At 37.2% G+C, this 22114-nt stretch overlaps 1 protein-coding gene across 1 annotated transcript in view; it reads right to left on the minus strand.

Annotated features, from left to right (window-relative positions):
* Window positions 1-21833, minus strand: part of LOC120521632 (collagen alpha-1(XX) chain-like) — a gene marked incomplete at both ends in the record, with an annotated part of 37830 nt that extends 15997 nt beyond the window's left edge. Inside the window, 5 exons of the mRNA XM_039743122.1 lie at window positions 8459-8545; window positions 11934-12011; window positions 12643-12801; window positions 20981-21090; window positions 21691-21833. Coding sequence (XP_039599056.1) covers window positions 8459-8545; window positions 11934-12011; window positions 12643-12801; window positions 20981-21090; window positions 21691-21833 — 577 coding nt within the window. The remainder of the gene's footprint in view (window positions 1-8458; window positions 8546-11933; window positions 12012-12642; window positions 12802-20980; window positions 21091-21690) is intronic.
* Between the last annotated feature and the right edge of the window lie 281 nt (window positions 21834-22114).

Raw genomic sequence — 22114 nt, forward strand, 5'->3', positions numbered from 1 at the left:
TTTTAATAATAGACTTTATAGTGCGATGAGCAACACCAGTTGGAAAATGTTGTAAGAAGCGGTATAGGCACTACCAGGCAGGAGTTACGAGAAGACTTCATAAAGGATCAGAGAAAGAACTGAAGGATACTTGTATGGGAAGGAAGTGACTACAAGGACTGGGCTATCATTTTTATGCAGATGATACTCAACTCTACTTCAATGTTAAAAGTGGAACTTCATCAGAGCTTTCTCAGCTCACAACCTGCCTTAGGGAAATTAAAACCTGGATGGAGCAGAACTCTTTAAAATTAAATTGCAACAAAACTGAACTCCTGCAAATTGGGACTAAAATGCAACCTAATAAAATGAGCTCCTTCCTAGTCCATCTTGGCGGTGATCTCATCAGATCTGCCTCTACTCCAAAGAATCTTGGTGTCATTTTTGATTCCTCCCTTTCTTATTCCACCCACATAAATCACATTAAGAAACTTTCTTACTTCCACCTCCATAACATATGCCGTGTTTGCTCCTTCCTCTCCTTTTCTACTGCTGAGAAACTTGTCCATGCTTTTATCACATCCCGCATAGATTATTGTAACTTGCTGTTGGCAGGTGCCCCTTCTAATCTTATATCACAACTCCAGCTTATTCAAACCTTGGCTGCAAGAGTCCTTATTTGAACCAGCAGCAGCGAACACATCACACCCATCCTGCTCCGTCTTTACTGGCTCCCTGTGTCTTACAGAATCGAATATAAAATCCTACTAATAACCTACAAAGCCTTAAATAACCTCACGCCAAACTATATCAGTGACCTTCTCCATCACTATGTGCCTGCCCACTCACTAAGGTCCTCTGATTCTGGCAATCTTGTTGTGCCCCACACTAATCTACACTCCATGGGTGACAGGGCCTTCAGCTGTATAACGCCCAGACTCTGGAATGACCTACCAAAATTAATCAGGTCAGCTGACTCCATGAATTCTTTTAAAACAACTCAAAACTCATCTGTTCAGGAAGGCTTTTAGCTCTACTTGACTTCATTCCCCTTCTCTCAGTTTACCTCTCTGTCAAGATGCTCATGTAACCTGTGTGAGTGTGCTAGACCATCAATTATGTTGTCTGTTAGGCTTTCTCTGAATTTACTGTCTTAATCTTCTTTATTTATTTATTTGGTTTGTACTGTGCTATATACTGTACTAGCTGTCCCCCGCAGCTTCGCCCGAATAGAAGTGTAGAAGTGAAATCGGCCCGCAGCCTCTGTCTTAGATTAGCGCAAGCATATTGCTCTTGCAATTGAACCGGAACGTTCAAGCAAATTATAGAAAAAAACCCAGATTTAAAACTGTTAAGTAGTTCTCTCTGTGGACAGACAGACAGACGATGTTGGATGTTATATACTATATATATATACATATGTAGCAAAATATTCGTTGCTTGAGGGGAGAAGTAGTGTGTTAAAGAAGTTATGAAAAAGAAAAGGAAACATTTTAAAAATAACATAACATGATTGTCAATGTAATTGTGTTGTGACTGTTATGAGTGTTGCTGTCATCAAGGATTTGATTATCATTATTTCTTTCAATCAGGTTCGTATTTGGAGGATGTGTGGTGTTCAAGTTACATTCCGTGTTTGTCTAGTCTATCCCTGACCATCTCATCTTCGTTGTCAACCGTTGTAAAGATAACAGGTTTCATTCATCGAAGTGATCATTACCCAAATTGGTACTCGTGAATCTAAGATGTTTAACAGGCATTCCCGGTATTAAGTTGTGGATTTGCCTGCGAATATTTAGCGGCAGTGTGTCTATGAACGTAATTTAAACTTAAGCTTTACACCTTGCTTTCCTACTCATATGTCTACAAAAGCTTGTTCAGCGTCAGTGGGTTGTTCTTTTCCTACTGCATCAATAAGCAGCTCGTTTTCCTCTTTATCTGAGACATCACACACTGCATGCACGGGTTTACCTTTCCCAGTCCTGCAAAGTCAGTTCACGTGAGCTGCTCGGAGTACATGCATCGAAGGTTCTCAGCTGTGCTTGTGCTATGTCATGCGATCTTGCGATGTCTACAGCTTTATTTAATGTTAGCTAAGACCCGGCACTTAAAAGTTTCTCTCGCACTTTTGCTGAGTTTGTGCCAAACATTATTCTATCCCTGACCATCTCATTTTTGTTTGCATAAGCACACTCCATTACAGCAATTTTAACTCCGTTACAAAGTGATCAAAAGTCTCGTTTATACCCTGCATCTTCTCATTAAACTTGTATCTCACGAATATAATATTCGTCGTAGGCATGACAAACGCCAGCGGCAGCGTGTCTATGAACTTAATTTAAACTTAAGGTTTCCACCGTGCTTTGTTTCCGCAGTAGCTGCACTTATGAATATGCTTGTATGTGTCACTCGCTTCATATTCTTTTGCTGCCTTCTCAATTGTGTAATGCGTTTTTTGTTCAGCGCTCTTTGGAGCTCTTGCTTGTTCTTCTGCATCTGCGTTCACAGTCAGTTCACGTGATTACATGCATCGAAGGTTCTCAGCTGTGCTTGTGCTATCTTGTGCGATCTTGCGATGTCCACGGCTTTATTTAATGTTAGCTCAGACCCGGCACTTAAAAGTTACTCTTGCACTTTCGCTGAGTTTGTGCCAAACACTAGTCTATCCCTGACCATCTCATCTTCGTTTGCATAAGCACAGTCCTTCACCCGCGAATGTTTAGCGGCAGCATGTCTATTGGATCGCTGCTGACGGATGGCCTTATATGGGCAGGCACTCAATTCCGTGGGAGGCGTGACGATGAGGGACACAACTCCGCCTCACACTGCGACCGAGCTGCAGGCTATGGCGTATATATGCGTAAGTAGGTTCCAGTTATGACCGTTACGCGTAGAATTTCAAAATGAAACCTGCCTAACTTTTGTAAGTAAGCTGTAAGGAATGAGCCTGCCAAATTTCAGCCTTCTACCTACACGGGAAGTTGGAGAATTAGTGATGAGTCAGTCAGTCAGTGAGTCAGTGAGTGAGGGCTTTGTCTTTTATTAGTATAGATACCCTGTCGTTCTTATATTCTGTAAGTGCCTTTAGCATGGGAAAGGCGCTATATAAATAAAATGTATTATTATTATTATTATTATTAAGGGAATTAATACCCGTCAACAAGGTTTGCCCAGAAGTAAAACCCTACATTTTGCTTCTTTCTGTAGAATTACTAAATTTAGAGTTGTGAATAGAGCCTCAACCTCAGCATTACATAACACAGCATAGAATATGTTCACCCAACTAAGAGTAGAAAAACAACTGTGGCAATAAGGTCATAGAATTGTTCAGATTATGCCCTCTACACAACATAAAGTTAATCTAGACTCACAAAAATGGAGATGGCTGCCTATTAAACAAAGATAACAAACATAAATTACTGATCCAGTTGAAATAATGTAGAAATTATCAGCTTATAGGAAGTGTATGAAGGGATTTATCCATTTCACCGTATTGGATTTATCAGCAGCTCCCTGAAGACATCGTTTCCCCCTTTGGGGTAAATTGAGATTGAAATTATGTGTACACTCTAGTAAAACTGGGAATGTGCACCAGCATTTTTTATAGGAGCTGGACAGTGATAGCACAGGTGACTAAGATTATATAGAGGGGATGAGATTTATAGCAGATTGCATTCCCTTCACTGCTGGCTAGAAACCTGGTGTGCAAATAAAAACATAGCGTTTGTGAACAATTGGGAATTGGGAAACAATTTTGGGAAAGGCCTGGATTTTTCAAAAGAGATGGTCTTCATCCTAACTGGAGGGGATCTTATGCATTATCCCAAAATATGGCTGCAAAACTGCCTGGTTGACTGATCAGAGCACCATCCAGGCGCAGTCATGTGATCTTAAATCACAGGCTGTTGTTTATCCCACCTGTTATTTTCCTGAAGCTGTTACCCAAAATCCCTGTTGTGGGGCATCCAGTAAATTTAGTCTTGATACAAACCTTAAATTAATTAATAACCAAAAAATAAGGTGTATAATTAGACCAAGGGATAAAACCAGACCCTCCACCAGGGGCATCTGTAATAGACATTTACTTCAAATTAAAACAAAAATATATCAGCAGTTCAGAAAGAAGCATGCAGTTTTAAATGCTGTTTATTGAACATTCACTCTCTTGGCACTAAAGCTGTTTTGGTAAATGATATATATTAAGTACAAAATCTGATCTGTGTCTTCTCACTGAAACCTAGCTTAGTAAATGTGACACTGTTCCCCTAGCTGAGGCGTAACCAGATGGATACTCGTTCCTTCATAAGCCTAGAGATTCTGGTCGAGGAGGAGGCCTTGGAATAATTCATTGTAACAAAATGCAAATCACTCCTAAAAATTTAGGCAACTTTACATCCTTTGAGGCATTCATTTTAAATATTAAAACAGATTCCAACACAATTATAGTGCTAGTCTACAGACCACCAGGGCCATATTCATTGTTCATGACTGAATTTAGCAACCTTCTGTCTGATTTGGCTATAAATTATGATCACGTAGTTCTGATGGGGGATTTTAATGTACACATTGATGTGGAAACTGACACTTTTAGCAAATGTTTTACTTATTTGTTAAATTCAGTAGGATTTTGTCAGATTGTCAAAGGTCCAACTCATAATCATAACCACACATTAGATTTAATTATAACTTACAAAGTTGAAATTCAAAATTTAAATATTACTCCATTAAATGTAGTTATTTCCAATCACTTATTAATTACATTTGATTTAGTTCTGCCCATGCCAAGCACTCACAGATTAAAACAAAGACAGTGTGACATCTAGATTGTAATTCTGCTTCAAAATTTATAGATACCTTGAGTAAGTCGAGTGTAATTGTGGAAAACCATTTAGATCAGTTAACATCAAATGTAAACGTGGAAAACAATTTAGATCAGCTAACATCACATTATAATGTGACCTTGAGAGATGCTCTGGACACAGTGGCTCCCTAAAACAAAAGTGATCAAAGCACATAGAAACTCTCCCTGGTTTAATGAAAACACTCGAGCTCTTAAATTAGAGTGTCAAAACTGGAGCAGATGGAGAACAACAAAGCTACATGTCTTTCAAATTGCATGGACAGAGAGTGTTAATAAATATAAAAAAAGCCCTCTTTAAAGCTCGCTCAGAATACTATTCTACATTAATAGATAGCAATAATAAAAACCCTCGGGTACTGTTTAGAACTAAATTAACAAATGGGAATTCAGATCAACAGTGCAAAATACCAACAGATATTAGCAGTACAGACTTTATGAACTTCTTCAATGAGAAAATTAAAAATATAAGATCCCAGATCTCAGCATCACAGTACAAACCAAATACTAGCTTAGCAGACCCTGTCTCACATTGCATTCAGCACTTTAGTAATTTTAATCCTGTAACTGAGCAGGAAGTCTTAACTTTAATTTCTAAAATGAAGCCCACTACTTGTTCCCTAGATCCAGTGCCAACAAAACTAGTAAAAAGTGCAATGGATGTTCTTGCAGCACCTATTCTAAACATTATCAGTAGTTCATTATTGCAGTAGTACCTGATGTACTAAAAGTGTCAGTCATTAAATCTTTACTTAAAAAGTCAGACCTAGACCCACACATACTAAATAACTATAGGCCTATTTCAAATTTACCTTTCTCTCTAAAATACTAGAAAAAGTAGTCGCCAGTCAGCTTCAGTCACACCTTACGCATTACAATTTATTTGAGAAATTCCAGTCTGGTTTCTGCACTGGTCATAGTACAGAAACGGCACTAACACGGGTTGTAAATGACATTCTGATATCCTCTGATGAAGGAAACTCCACTGTAATTATGTTGTTGGACTTAAGTGCAGCATTTGACACCATTGACCATTCGATTTTACTGCACAGGCTAGAAAATGATGTTGGGCTTACAGGCCCCTGCTCGCTTGGTTCAGTTCTTATTTATCAAATCGATTCCAATATGTACAGAAATGTGCTGACAGTACTCCATCATTATACACAGAAGTTCAATATGGTGTCCCAGGGCTCAGTACTGGGACCTTTACTGTTTTCACTTTACATGCTTCCACTGGGATCTCTCATTAGGAAACATAATGTTAATTTTCACTCGTATGCAGATGACACCCAGTTATACCTTTCATTTAAATCAAATGAAGTTTCTCCGATGTTGTCTTTAATTAGTTGTGTTAGTGAATTAAAGGAATGGATGAATGAGAACTACTTGTCTTTAAATACAGATAAAACAGAGATGTTAATTGTTGGAGGGAATGACGCTGATCACAGCAATATTTTGTCATCATTTAACTCAGTTGGAATCCCAATTAATTTTACTGAATCAGCCCACAATCTAGGAGTTATCTTTGACTCTAGCATGTCATTTAAAGCATATTACAAAGTTGTCCAAAACATGTTTCTTCCATCTTAAAAATGTTAGGAAATTAAGGCGCTTTCTAAATAAACAGGATTCTGAGAAATTAATTCATGCATTTATCTCTAGTAGGATTGACTACTGCAATGCGGTGTTCACTGGCTGTTCAAACTGTTCTTTATACAGCCTCCAGTTAATCCAAAATGCTGCTGCAAGAATTATTACAAGAACAAGAAAATATGAACACATAACTCCAGTTCTTAAATCTTTACACTGGCTCCCAGTTAAGTTTAGGGCAGATTTCAAAATCCTCCTTTTAACATATAAAGCATTAAATGGCCAAGGTCCGCTTACTTGTCTGAACTTATCATGACTTACAAACCTGAGCGCACATTAAGATCTCAAGATGCCGGTCTGCTTAGGATTCCAAGGATTAATAAAATAACAGTGGGAGGTCGAGCTTTTAGTTACAGGGCCCCTAAACTGTGGAATGGTCTGCTTGCTACTATAAGAGATGCCCCTTCAGTCTCAGCCTTTAAATCCCGGCTGAAGACTCACTACTTCAGTTTAGCATATCCTGAATAGAGCTGCTGATTAACTGTACATACTGCATCTCTGTTGTTAGTCATTAGCACTAAAACATTAGTAACATGATAGTTATAACTGGATACTAACCCTCACCTATTCTGTTTCTCTTCTCTGTACTCAAATGTGGCACTTGGTGCCACGCCCACCTGCCAAGTTGTTTGCCTGCCTATGGTAAAGTCATCCCTGATGGAGGATCACAGGAATCATTGGAAGGAGTGGTCCTTTCATGGCTGGGCCAACACTGTTTCAGCCCGTGGAATGGAAAAACAGAGGAGGCAGCTTAATGGATGAGGTCTTCAGGACTCTAAACAAATCCAAATCATATTATGTGATATTATCTACTGTTAAATTCTGCTATGTACTTCTGAAATGTTTATTTGTATACTGTATTGAGGATTTGTTCTGTTCTGTGTATTGTATTGTATTGACCCCATTCTTTTTGACACCCACTGCATGGCCAACCTACCTGGAAAGGGGTCTCTGTCTGAACTGCCTTTCCCAAGGTTTCTTCCATTTTTTCCCTACAAGGTTTTTTGGGAGTTTTTCCTTGTCTTCTCAGAGAGTCAAGGCTGGGGGGCTGTCAAGAAGGCAGGGCCTGTTAAAGCACATTGCGGCACTCCTTGTGTGATTTTGGGCTATACAAAAATAAATTGTATTGTATTGTATTGTACTAAATATGTGACTAGAAACAACATAGCAGTGCTTATGTAGCAGCACTATAAAATGGCATGGCTTCTTGAAATATTCTTGATAAAAAATCTAAAAGTTTAGTAAGAACACTAAAAATGAGGTATTGCTCAGGGCAATTTTACACTTAATACATGGTCTGGACATGCAAAAGATGGCAAAATATTATCGGCCACAATATCATGTAATGAGAGCTTAAGTAGTGAGTGCCTTTGACAAACTAGGATAACTTTATATTACTGTATAGCATATGTGTGGTATAATTGGAAATACGTATCTTAATGGTTCCAATAAATTTTTTTCATTACTATCTTTCCTTTCTTTTTTGTAAGTGCACACATACCCATACCCTTAACCTTTCCATATACCGAAACACCAGACGGTAACCTTGATAGTCAAGTATGGAAGACAAAACAGTTATAAGTTTCTTTTGATTCCAGTCTTCTGATTGATACACACGGCAAACACTATTCACTTTGAGTCACCAATCTTTAGGACTAAGATACAGAGAGATTCAATATTAAATAATAAAAGATCCTCTGATGATGAGATAGGATGTCGTGGAAATTTGCAGATCTCTAGAACTACGTACAGGAATTAGTGATCTGAAAAACACACTACAAAAATAATAGTGAGCACAGGTTTTACCAAAGCGAGTGTTACAACAAAACAAAAGGTATCCAAAGGAAATTAACATGCAATATGATCAATGGTGGGCAAGTCCTTATGTATGCATATCTGCAAACAGTTATTCTGTAATTTTCCATGCAAAAGGCAACCTGAAGAGAATTTAGTCAAAACTAATGCACTTACTTGGGGTCCTGGAGGTCCAGGGACTCCCTTAACAGATGTAGAGCAAGTACAGGAGTATTCAGGAGCAGGGCAGATCTCCTCGTCTCTCTGTAGATGAAGGACATGAGAAGTCAGAATGTTTGTTCATGAAAATACCATTTTGAATATGAAACTCAGTTCATCTCTCACTATCTGGCTATGATTGAGTTCTTCTTGGTTCAGGTTAACCTAAGTGGAAAGTGTATTCTCTTTTATATCAGAAACTATGTAAATGGCATGTAGCTAATATTTAATGGGCTGAAAATGAAATTCACCATTCACTTCTGACAGAGCTATTTATAGTATATTACTATAGTAGCAGCAGCTGATGTTGCATTATTTTTTATTGTCTTTGCCACCAAATGTTTGGGTAGTTGTTATGATTTAATCATTTTTGCTTCACTTACTTTTTGGCTGCTCTATTGTGGTTTCTTGGAAGTATATACTTCAGGAAATATCAATACACTTGAGTCTTATATTAATATTTTTACTACAAGTAAACTGAATTTTATTATTGTTATTTTTCAAGTTTACCAAGTTGCAATTTTGTTATCTATAAAATTTCATGGCTATGTCATCAAGATGCGCTGTAGTTGCTAGGGACATTACTCCCAGAAGACAGCACATTTCTGATGCTACATTTTATAACCACACACCACATTCAGTGCAACAACCAAGATTATGGATTGAAACCTAAAACAACAATGCGTACTCTCATTACAGAACACCTTTTATTTACTGACTCATAGCTGGTCTTTCAGTTTTTTTTGGTAGTTTTACACCTACCTTTTGTGATGGTACATCTTCTGATAAATCAGCTTCTGGCAGTGGCATAGCATGGGTGTCAGCCGCCTGGGGCTGAGGAAAATTTCGCCGCCCCCTTATTTAGGTATTTCAATCTAAAAGACTAAAATATACAGTAATTCTTTGCCGCCCCCTAAAAGTGCCGCCCGGGGCGGGCCGCCTCTGCCACCCCCACTACACTACGCCACTGGCTTCTGGTTATTCTGTTTTTGATTAAATTTATGGCTTATTGTTTCAAGTTCTCATTAAATATCATATCATCCCTTGTTTCATAAACAGGTCTGGTTAACCTTGTCTTAGTGGTTAGCCATATTCCCTCTTGTAAATAGGCAATTCAAGATGGTTTGCTGGAACTATATATAAATTATACATCTACTCTATATATATAAAATCCTAAGCCTAAAAGTGCAACGATTTTGTGTACCAATTTTATGTCATGTGTTTTGTCACGCTTTAAATCAGGCTATTTTGAAACCTACATACATATGTTTGGTATCATTCTTTTCAGAATTTATCGAACTTTAATGTGATGTTGTTAGATTTTCAAATACTTATTCCATTTTTAAATTATAAACTAAAATATCAAGAACTCACATCCTGCAAGACAAAGACTTTGTGCCAAGACATTTAACCACGCCCAGGGCCGGAAATAAAACAAAGAGTAGATGATAACGACAGCTGCTGTACAAGCTTTTAAATGTTCGAAGCACTGCGCAAGATGCAGATCACGTGGCACAGCAGCAAGCCAGCAGCTGATCGAGCAAAGAGGAGGTAAAAAAAACTTTATTTGTTTCCCATTGTATCACCGTTTAAGAGGGGGTTTCAAAGGAGCAACTGCGTCTCCTTGGGGTGCGTTCAGCCCCCCCCTCTTCACATCATGACCGTCAGAGACACAAAGTGTCCGGCATGTAGCGCAAGCAAAGGGGGCTGGCGAGCGAAGCAAGCAGTGGGTGAGCCCCTAGTAAATATATACATTTTCCCCAGTAGTCACCCAGACCATTGCAATACAGAGATTATAAAACAGTTAATACATGCACAAATGTTTTAATTTTTACAGACATACATTAATTCACCAACTTCTAGGGTCTGTGGAATTTCTATATAATTTCCTGATATGTTTAGCCCTAGATATTTAATTCAACAGACTTTTTTTCCTTTCCCCCTGCTTCTGCTGGCTTTATATATACTTTGCCATTTATTTACATTATTACTACAACTTGATGATTACAAATTCAAATGTATATTATATATTAATAAGCATGCATACTTTTCTGTAACATTGCACAGTATTTTCTATTATGTTTTAAATGTATTATGTATGCAAATACAGTATGAAAACCTTTGTAAGCCTTATTTGGAATGTGAGCTATACAAGAGTAAATTAAACAGAATAAACCAAAGATTATTTACAAAAGTGAATATTTTCTAATACATTTCATAATGAACAATTTTACCAATGAAGTACTTTAGGCATTCAGATACTTTATATTCTGCCTATGGATCATTTCAATTTACGAGCAGAATAATACATACTGACAGACTTAAGAAACACGTTTTCTAAAACGAGAAAAACTATAGCTATAGGTTGTGTAGTTTCATTAGAAATTGGTAATTTGTTTTAGACTCCATGGCCAGCAATGCAGCTTCAACAGTAAGAGAGAAAAAAAAGCTTAATTTTAGTATACAATTTCAAGTAGCAAATATGCATCCTTTAATTCAAAGCATATGTCACAGCAACACAAAGACCCCATTCAGTTTATTTTCTGTGGATTCTATAATACACCAGAAGAAAGAAATGCCATGTGCTCACACTGGCAGCCATTCCTAACAGCAGGAAATTTTAGCAGACAAGCGGGGCACATGACTGTCCGAGATCTGCTTGATCTCAAGATACCACACAACAGCAGAACTGTCACATTAAACTGGTTTCACATTTGCCATAAGTACTGGCAACAGAAACAATCTCTGCATCAGTGACAGGTAATAAATGAACAGACTCTTTGTTGCTTGACTTATAGCAAGGGGTCCTATCAAAAGCCATTGGCTGTCACCGTATGATGTCAGGCCAAACAATTGCTGCAGTCACAACTGTAATTAAGGAATGCTGGTGAGGAGGCGCTACCCTGGCATATCATATCTTCTGCTTGGAACTTTACATATCATCTTTTTGATGTCCCAGATCACAGTGTTCATTTGATGTGACCCTCTGTTTGCTGGTGGCTAGTAGCTTCTGTAGAAATAGGATAACAGCCCACAACTGCAATTATAAAGGCTCAATTTCTCCATGTGCATAGGACTAAAGGATGGCAAGATGACTTTTGTTAGTGTTCAGAATTGTTTTTTCCGTTTGTGTTTTTGTATTGTTTTGTTTCTTTGTATTGCCATTTGTTTATTGCTATTCTGTTAATCAAAGTTGAAATTTCAGCCCAGTAATAATTCTTGGGTTTCTCTTGCACTTGAAGAATAATAAACCTGCTATTAAGTATACATTTGTCAAAATCAATGCTGCAATTACATTTCAATGAAGAAATGGTCTTGATTCCATTTCTGATCTGAACACTTCATTGCTGTGAAGTTATCAGATGATGTAATCAAGAAAAGCAGCAAAAGACAACTGATTTGTTTAAAGCTTCTGTTTTAGTCTATCACTTACCAGAGCCGGGATTTCGCAGCACAAATCCTCTGAAGCCCATGATGTGTTACACACAATCTCAAAAGCCTGGATCTGAAACTGTAAGAGAGTCAGTTAAACTCAAACTCTGAAAATTCACAGGGTGCCCTGAAACAGAATTCTTTGTTCACACCAACATTACAGTAACTGTCAAAGTGGAAAAATTTTTTGCTGACTGCAGTAGAAGAAAACCTGCTGTGATGCACACAATACAGTAGAGAGCAGAAAAAGGGCACTGAAGGTTCCAGGTTCTTCAAAGAGTGTGGTTGACTGAATGCACCAGAATATAACAAAACAGTAACTCTTTGCTTTACATTTCTGTCCCTTGCCTAAAGGGGTCATAAGGTGGGACAGAGCTGGAGAAAAGAGATAAGAGTGAAAATAATGAGTGGTGTCTTTTGAGGTAAGTTACAGAATGAGCCACCATACCAGATTAAGAAAGAAAATTTTCTGGTGTGGAATTGCTTTGCTACAATGTGTATAACAAAATTCTATAGTGCTTTATTATTACAAGTTCATGTTTCTGACCATAATGATGAGTGGACAACCAGTAAATTCTCAAACTTTACAAATTCACTTTAACAGTACTGCCTCACATTACATAAAAGTTTGCTAAAATTAAAGGCAAAAATGTTCTAGTTAATCTGAATTTACTTAAACTGAAATAACGTATGAAAAAGTTTTCACCTACTGGTGCTGATCCACTCCTTGGTCCCCGTGTCCTCACCATCTTTCCAAGCACCTCAAAACCTGTTATGGGAATGTGTCCAGCTGGGACCACTGGTTTCTGGGAGACCTGCTGACAATCCACATGTAGCTCAACCCTGCTCTGACTTACAACCAAATGTACCTAGCAGACAAAATGTTTGCATTTCTTAAAAAAAAAATAATCTCACAAAGATAGATAGAGTTAATGCTTATGTAAATATTCATTTAAAAACAACTTCCTTGTAATGTATAACTAAGGCAATGAACGCTTAATGTGCATCACAGGAAAATTAATGGAATTAATTTTTAAATGTAAGATTGAGCAACACAAAGCAAGAAGAGGAGTTTTACCGAATGGTCAGTATATGTGTTCAGAAGAGGGAGGTCAAGTTTTACCAATGTGTTGGATTTTCTATGAGGTAGCAACAAAAGGATATGATTAAATTGGAGCATATGATATTATTTATATTGACTTTCAGAAAGCATTAGATAAGGTGCCACAGGAGAGGATGGTGATCAAACTAAAAGATGTGGGAGTTCAGGGTGTTATGTTTAGATGGGTGCAGAATTAGCTCAGACACAGGAAACCGATGGTGACGGTGCGAGGAACCTTATCAGAATTGGCTGATGTTAGGAGTGGTGTTCCACAGGGGTCTGTGCTAGAGCTGCTGCTATTTTTAAAATGTATAACTGATTTGGACAGGAACATAAGTAACAAGCTGGTTAAATTTGCAGTTGATACCAAATAGATGCATGGGCAGATAATCTGGAATCCACTGAATGATTACAGAGGGACTTGGACAGCATTGAGGCTTGGCCAGGTTTGTGGCAGATAAAAATTAATGTCAGTAAATGTAAAGTATTACATGTAGGAAGTAAAAATGTTAGGTTTGAAAACACAATGGGAGGTCTGAAAATTGAAAGTACACCTTTCGAGGAAGAATTAGCAGTTGTAGTGGACTCTGTGTATCAACTTACAGATAGTATTCAGAAGCCATTATGACAGCTAACAGAATGTTAGGTTATATAACACGATGTGTGGAGTACAAGTCCACGGAGGTTATGCTCAAGTTTTATAATGCACTGGTAAACCCTCATCTGGAGTACTGTGTACAGCACAGTATGATCAGTTTTGGTCTCTAGGCTACAAAAAGGACATAGCTGAGGTAGAAAAAGTCCAGAGAAATGTGACTAGGATGATTTTAGGGCTACATGGGACTAATTATGGGGAAACGTTAAAAGAGTTAAGCCTTTTCAGCTTAAGCAAAAGAAGATTAAGAGGAAACATGATTGAAGTGTTTAAAATTATGAAGGGAATTAGTACAGTGGATTATGCCTGTTATTTTGAAATAAGCTCATCAAGAACATGGGGAAACTTATTAAGGGTAAATTTGGCACAAATCTTTACACTGAGAAGCATAGACACTTGAAATAAGCTACCAGGTATTGTGATAGACAGTAGGATTTTAGGGACTTTTAAAACTAGACTCGATTTTATTTTACAAAAATTAAGTGTTGTCACACACATGTTCATGGGAGGCAGCTAGAAAGACCAAAAGAAGGTCATTCAATGCCAGGCCATGTGGTGGCGGGGTGCAGAAAACGTTTCTCTTTTGTCTCTGCAGACCAGACACGAGAAATTCTGCCTGGTTTCAACGACTCACTTCCAGCCCGATGACGTCACTTTTGGTTCCGACCCCAAGAACGTCACTTCCGGTTCCGGGCCCCAATGACGTCATTTCTGTCGACCTGCTTTTAAAGCAAGACAACCTTCACTTTGAATTCAGTTCTGTTTTGTACTTAACCTGTACACTTATCGAAAATCTCAATTGTTGCAGCCTTAGTCAAGTATATGGATGGCTGCCCCAGACCTCTTTTGTTGTCAAGGTCTATTCATTTTATGGTGGATAGGGCTGGCGTGCTTTGTTGGGATGAATGTCCTGTTCTTGTCTAGATTGTTCTAATGTTCTAATTGAGGAAAACAGTGAAGTTTTTATACCAGCAGGTAAAAGCTGCTCTACCTAGCCAATCGGAGATAACCTGGAGACTGGGCTGTAATAAAGGGCTTTAAACAAACAAATTGTCTGAACAAGCCATACTAGTGAAGGGATCAAGCCACGGATCGGGCCATCAACCAATTAACTACTGAACTTCTGACACCAAAAAGAAAAAACGATCTTCGAGGTTCCCAAATCGTAGAAGACATCCATCCGTATTGGGACAAATGTCATAAATATTAATATCTTTAGTTTGGGGTATTGGATTCCAAGACTTGACTAACATATTGTATTAAAATCCACACTATAGGAGGAGTTTTGTTGCAGCCTAATACCTATTTTTCTGCAGCAATGTCTTTCAAAGAGGTTTTGAAGAGTGGTGGTTGATATAGGAGGAAACGTGAATTATCTGCAAGCACAATAAGGCAAATTAATTGTTTTTATGAGCAACATGTTCTTATTGAAAATTTGTAACTATTGCTTTATTAATCAAAATAGTGTATAATTATTATGTATTTAGATTGTTTTGAATTTAACCCTTACAGCAATTGTAATAGTATAATAGCTAATAGTTTAGAAAATGTGATTATCATAACATGGTCAACACTTAGTGTAAAAACGTTGTGCAAGAGTAACATTTTTAGAATGACCTCATTCTATAGCCAATTGCTACTTCATGTGAGAGGACAACAGTTACAGTCATATAAAAAAATTTTGACCAACCCCTCTTAATTTTTTGGATTTTTGTTTATCATTGGCTGAGCTTTCAAAGTAGCAACTTCCTTTTAAATATGACATGCCTTATGGAAACAGTAGTATTTCAGCAGCAACATTAAGTTTATTGGATTTACAGAAAATATGCAATCTGCATCATAACAAAATTAGATAGGTGCATAAATTTGGGCACCCCAACAGAGATATTACATCAAAACTTAGTTGAGCCTCCTTTTGCAAATATAATAGCCTCTAGATGCCTCCTATAGCCTTTGATGAGTGTCTGGATTCTGGACGGAGGTATTTTTGACCATTCTTCCATACAAAGTCTCTCCAGTTCAGTTAAATTTGATGGCTGCTGAGCATGGACAGCCTGCTTCAATTCATCCCATAGATTTTCAATGATATTCAAGTCAGGGGCCTATGACGGCCATTCCAGAACATTGTACTTCTCCCTCTGCATGAATGCCTTTGTAGATTTCGATCTGTGTTTTTGGTCAATGTCTTGTTGGAATATCCAACCCCTGCGTAACTTCAACTTTGTGACTGATGCTTGAACATTATCCGGAAGAATTTGTTTATATTGGATTGAATTCATCCGACCCTCGACTTTAACAAGGGCCCCAGTCCCTGAACTAGCCACACAGCCCCACAGCATGATGGAACCTCCACCAAATTTGACAGTAGGTAGCAGGTGTTTTTCTTGGAATGTGGTGTTATTCTTCCGCCATGCAAACGCTTTTTGTTATGTCCAAATAACTCCATTTTTGTCTCATCAGTCCAAAGCACTTTGTTCCAAAATGAATCTGGCTTGTCTAAATTAGCATTTGCATACAAGAAGCGACTCTGTTTGTGGTGTGAGTGCAGAAAGGGCTTCTTTCTCATCACCTGCCATACAGATGTTCTTTGTGCAAATTGAGCTGAATTGTAGAACGATGTACAGATACACCATCTGCAGCAAGATGTTCTTGCAGGTCTTTGGAGGTGATCTGTGGGTTGTCTGTAACCATTCTCACAATCCAGCGCATATGCCGCTCTTGTATTTTTCTTGACCTGCCAGACCTGCTGGGTTTAACAGCAACTGTGCCTGTGGCCTTCCATTTCCTGATTACATTCCTTACAGTTGAAACTAACAGCGTAAACATCTGAGATAGTTTTTTGTAGCCTTCCCCTAAACCATGATACTGAACAAACTTTGTTTTCAGATATTTTGAGAGTTGTTTTGAGGATCCCATGCTGTCCCTCCTCAGAGGAGAGTCAAAGGGAAGCACAACTTACAATTGACCACCTTAAATACCTTTTCTCATGATTGGACACACCTGTCTATGATGTTCAAGGCTTAACGAGCTAATCCAACCAATTTGTTGTTGCAAGTAATCAGTACTGAGCAGTTACATGCATTCACATCAGCAAAATTACAAGGGTACCCAAATTTTTGCACAGCCAGTTTTTCACATTTGATTTAATTTCATACAACTAAATACTGCTTCACTAAAAATCTTTGTTCGGAAAACACCCCAGTACTCAGTACATCAGTACTCAGATGTTCCTAGGAAATGAAAGACATACCACTGTTATCTTTTTTTGTTTAAAGTAGAGTAAATTATTATGCAGGCTGAGAGGGGTTCCCAAACTTTTTCATATGACTGTACCTTTAAGGATTAATGTCTGCATGTAATTTGGGGTGTGCCCACTGCACACCTCCTGTAGTTAATAAAAATCTAACAAAATGACTACTAGTGTATATTTAGTATTAAATTAGTGACTATCACCTCATTTGTACTTACAACATTGCCAGTTAAAGTCAGTCCAATTGAAGCATTATTGGTTATTGATTTTTAATAGAATGTATAGTATAGGGTTTAACATAAAGGGAAATTTGTTAACTGAGAGGAATGATAATAAACTTGGTGGTATATAATAAGTTGATCACTCAGGACAAAATATCTAAATCCATTAGTATAGATAAAGATATAGTTTAAACTAGCAGCTGCTGGTGGCAATACAGGACAAATACATAATATTATGGCTTGTTGGGCCTAAGTAATATAGAAAATAGCCAGTCAAAGTAATAATTGGGCACAACAGAGATGGAGTGTCTTATGCAAAGAGTTGCCAAGTGTGTACTTTTTGAATTGGCAAGCCAAAGATCCCATGTGACGGCAGAAGATTTTTAACATCAATAAGATGTTAGGGTACAACCCTTGCAACTTAAAGTTAATGTTGAAAAGGGCCAATGACTTAGGGTTGAGAGTTTATTTACAGTAATGATGACATCTTCTGAAGGGAGGATTAACACCTACTGCCAACATGTATACTGCCTGCCTTTAGTAGAAAACAAAGGTGGTAACCTAGTATAGACCACAGCTGGATGGGTGACTTTGTGGATGCGAGCATGAAAATACGGTATGAACATAGTTGTTTGTATATAGACTCTGTCTCTGGTCACTGTTGTACACATCTTTGGCAGCATAAACTAATAACTGTTGAAGTTGTTAAAGTATATGCTTCTGCTGTTTGTATCACTACCAACTGTACTATTAGATGGTCTGATGAAACAGATGAAAATACAGGACTAGGTACACTGTTGTGAAGTAACATAGCTAATGTTTATTGAATAAGAAGGAAATAAAAATGTTATTTTAAACGCAAGAAAAATACAACATTGATCAAGTAGTTGTTGACAATGTTTTATAATCATACTTATAATTTATGTAGTTATGGGACAAAATTCTTGGATTTACAGAGGAAAAAAATACTTTCATAAACATGATTTATACAAATAGAAATAGAGTAAAAGTTGAAAAACTAGGTCAACTATAAGTTATAGTGGGATTTTAAGAAGTATCAATATCAAATTCCAAGGGTACAATGAGGTAAATGAGTACTGAACACTTCTCCAGAAAGTGCAGATAAATTGATGAGAAAGCCCCCACACATCCTACAAAGCAGTGCTAAGATCAAAAGGACAATCCACAAAATATCCCTCTTGACCAAGCAGTGTTTCAAATAATGGGAGAATTGACATGAGTCAGAAATAACCAATAGCATTAGTTGATTAGTGGAGGTAATAAAGTTCTGCATATTAAGAGTCAGATGATGTGATGTATTAGATAAGATCATATAATCAGAAAAAAGTATAAAAGCAGAATAATTGTTTACTTGATTGCTCACTTCATGGACTGAAACATTTGTGTATAACTCTGTGCAAACGTTCTGCATTTTCATGTGGGCTCCATGACACAACTCTGTGATGACCAGTGGAAATTGCTTGAGCTGTGATGTAGAGAATTACTTCAAGGGAGGCCCACAGAATCGACAAGCTAATTAAAAAGGTGGGCTCAGTTATTGGATGCACTCTGAACACCCTGTAAGTAGTAGCAAAGGAGAGAGTGAAAACAAAACTGAGTGCCATAATGAACCAAGCTGCACATCCTCTGCCTAATAATATTATTTAATAAATTTTGTATTTATTGAACTTCTGTAGAGAGCTAAATTTCCCCCCGGGCACAAATAAAGTTCTTTCTTTCTTTCTTTCTTTCTTTCTTTCTTTCTTTCTTTCTTTCTTTCTTTCTTTCTTTCTTTCTTTCTTTCTTTCTTTCTTAATTATTTAAATGTGATTTGAAGATTGCAGACAGATAAGTACTATGACGATTAAAAAGGATGAACTAAAATAAACCTGGGATTAGGTAGTATGTATGCTAGAGTGGTCGAGGATATTATATATTTTGTACAGTATATAAATATTAATACTAAATATATTTTTTGGAAATCTTTGAATACAAGGGAAATTTCTAAAGGCCCAAAGTTATCAGATCAGCAGGTCATTATATAAAAAATATGATCAGGGCTATCTTAGTAACAGTTGTCTAGTAAAATAAACGTATGTAACATGTAGATTAATGGAAGCATTTATTAAAGGCTCCTTCTCACCAACAACAATACGCCTGCATAATGCCTCACTGTGACTGTGACAGCCAAGTCAGAAGTTTTGTTTATCCATCCATCCATTATCCAACCCGCTATATCCTAACTACAGGGTCAAGGGCGTCTGCTGGAGCCAATCCCAGCCAACACAGGGTGCAAGGCAGGAAAGTTTTATTTATTTTTAAGTTTATTGTTTTTAAGTCATTCTGATGTGTATTCAGAACATAGTGTGTGTGTGTGCGTTTATTTATTTACCAATTTTTTTCATTTTTCACAAAGTGGATATGGAGGTAATGCACAGCTACATGATATACTTGGGGATCCATGTTAATAGGAAGCTGGACTGGTGTAGTAACATAAAGAAAGGGCAGAGCAGTCTTTTTTTCTTAAGAAACTGTGTTCCTGTGACACGAGTAGTGACATCCTTTACATGTTCCATAAATCTTGATAGCCAGTGCAATTTTCTACACTGTAGTGACAGCAACATCACTTCATGAGAGACTCACCAAAATCACCAAGCTTATTAAAAGGTAGGCTCAGTTATGGGAGACACCCTTAACTCCCTTGAGGTATAAATGGAGACGAGAATGAAAGCAAACACATTATTCAACAGAAATGTGTCAAGAAACACTACTGGGGCTCCTTTATACCTAAAGTAATGCCTTTATAATGTATCACTGTCACTGCTCTCTTATCTTTAACCAAGTCTGAAGTTCTTTTTTTTACATTTTGTAATCTATCTACCTACCTACATAGAAAGAACTATCAACACATACTACTGTATATCAAGTACACATCTACGGTATTAGTTAATGGTCAATACAATTTTACAGTAGATGTTAAAATTATGTTTTAGTAATATGCTAAAATTTGATGGTGAAGCAAGAAAAACATTTAATCAGATGTTTATACTGTATTAATTATTTTAATTGTAAAAAGCCTTTTTTTAAGATAATGCATTTGAGGCAGGTGATAAAACTAAAAGAAGGGGAGTGTATGCAGTATTTAGATGGGTGCAAAATTGAGTGATGTTAAAGGTGGTGTCTCTGAGATCAATGCTGAGGTCACTGTTCCTGATCCAGATAAAAATACAACTGGTGAAGTTTGCGAATTAACTCTAAACTAGGTGTTGTGGCGAAAATCCTACTGTTAGTTATTACATCTGCAAATGGAAGCACACTCTTTGAAATTTAAAAGTAAAATATATAGCACCAAGACACATGTTGAAATGAAATGAAGTTAATGCATAACAGTACTTATTCATTTCCTGGCTACACAAGAGCTTTAAGCACCATTTTTCTGTAATAAATATTTAACAATACTTATCTTGCTATGTTTTTAAATTATACTTGAACGTTTATCAGTACCAGAACTCAGATCAAATTATGGGCCTAATTAAACTAACATTCACATCTTTTCAAGTGCCAGGAAACCGGATTATCCCAAGGCACTGGAAGATTGTGAAGACACCACACAGATTCTGAGCCAAGATTCCTGGGGGTGTGAGCCAGAAGTTTTAATCATAGTTCTGTTGTGCAATTTGGTTAAAACAAAAAAACTGGCACTTGGAGGAACACATAGATTAAGCATTTACCATCACTCCTTTTTGATACAGACCCTATGGTTTATGCACATAAAGCATTATTTCTCTGCAGACTGAAGAAGCTATAACATGCAACACACCTTGTGGTAACTGCCGTAGAAGAGCTTCTTCACTTCTGAATGGTTGAACAAAACTTCCTGCAGATTACCCCTAAAATCCAGGCTGAAATACTTCAGGGAGCGCTTAACAGCTGTAAAAAAAAGTACAGTCTTTATTGTTTCTCCTTGTAAAATTTATATTTTGCTCACACTGTGTTGATTTATGTTATAAGTACCCTCATTAAATAAGACCTTATACTCAGCCACTACCTGGATGCTTCCATTATCTCATCTTAAAGCTCCTTTTAGCTATAAAATTATAACAGAGTCAAACCACAAACTAGAGTATCTTGAGAAATCAAAGCATGAAATAAATAATTTACCCTAGATGTATTACTTTCCAGGAGAATTCTTTCAACTAAAAAGTGACTTGTGACTTGAACGTACCCATGGAAATTAAAGGAACAACATTTAAGACTGAATCCAAGAAGGGCTTTTACACAAAGAGTTGTGAGAATATGAATTAAACCATAGAGTCATGTAGTTCAGGAGGAAACCATGACAACTTAAAAATAATTACAGTAATAACAACAATATCTATTTGTATAGCACATTTAAATACAAAAGTGTAGCTCAAAGTGTTTAGCTAGTAGCTAACCAATCAAGTCTGACAGATTAAATGCACTCCATACAGCTCATACACTTCACCCTTTAAGAACACAAACAAGAAAGGATGGGAAATAGAAGCTCACGGTCAAGCACAACGCCAACTTGAGGCTGGAAATCCTCGTCAGTAATTTGCCAGACTGAAAATGCCTCTTTGGGTGTCTCCTGCAGAAGTCGGATCACAAAGCTAATCGTATATTCTCGGGGGAGACCAGCTGGATGAACAAATCTAAATGGAATAAAAGGGAAAGAAGGAGAATTCAGAGCATTGTCATCAAGCCATAGTCCTAGAAATCTCAAGTCCAGAATGTTTTTATTTTTTTTAATCGTTTCATTGATTTTATTTGAAGAAAATAACCTTGCATGCAATCAAGACAAACATTTATGACAAAGAAAACAAGATTACACATAATCAAGTCAAGCTTAAACAGAATCTCCCACCTGAAAGAAAGAGAGGAGAGCTAAAAGCAAGAGCACATCTTTAAAGACAAGAAATAAGAGAGGATATTG

Source organism: Polypterus senegalus, unplaced genomic scaffold (assembly GCF_016835505.1).
Source record: "Polypterus senegalus isolate Bchr_013 unplaced genomic scaffold, ASM1683550v1 scaffold_3856, whole genome shotgun sequence".
Classification (NCBI taxonomy): Eukaryota; Metazoa; Chordata; class Cladistia; order Polypteriformes; family Polypteridae; genus Polypterus; species Polypterus senegalus.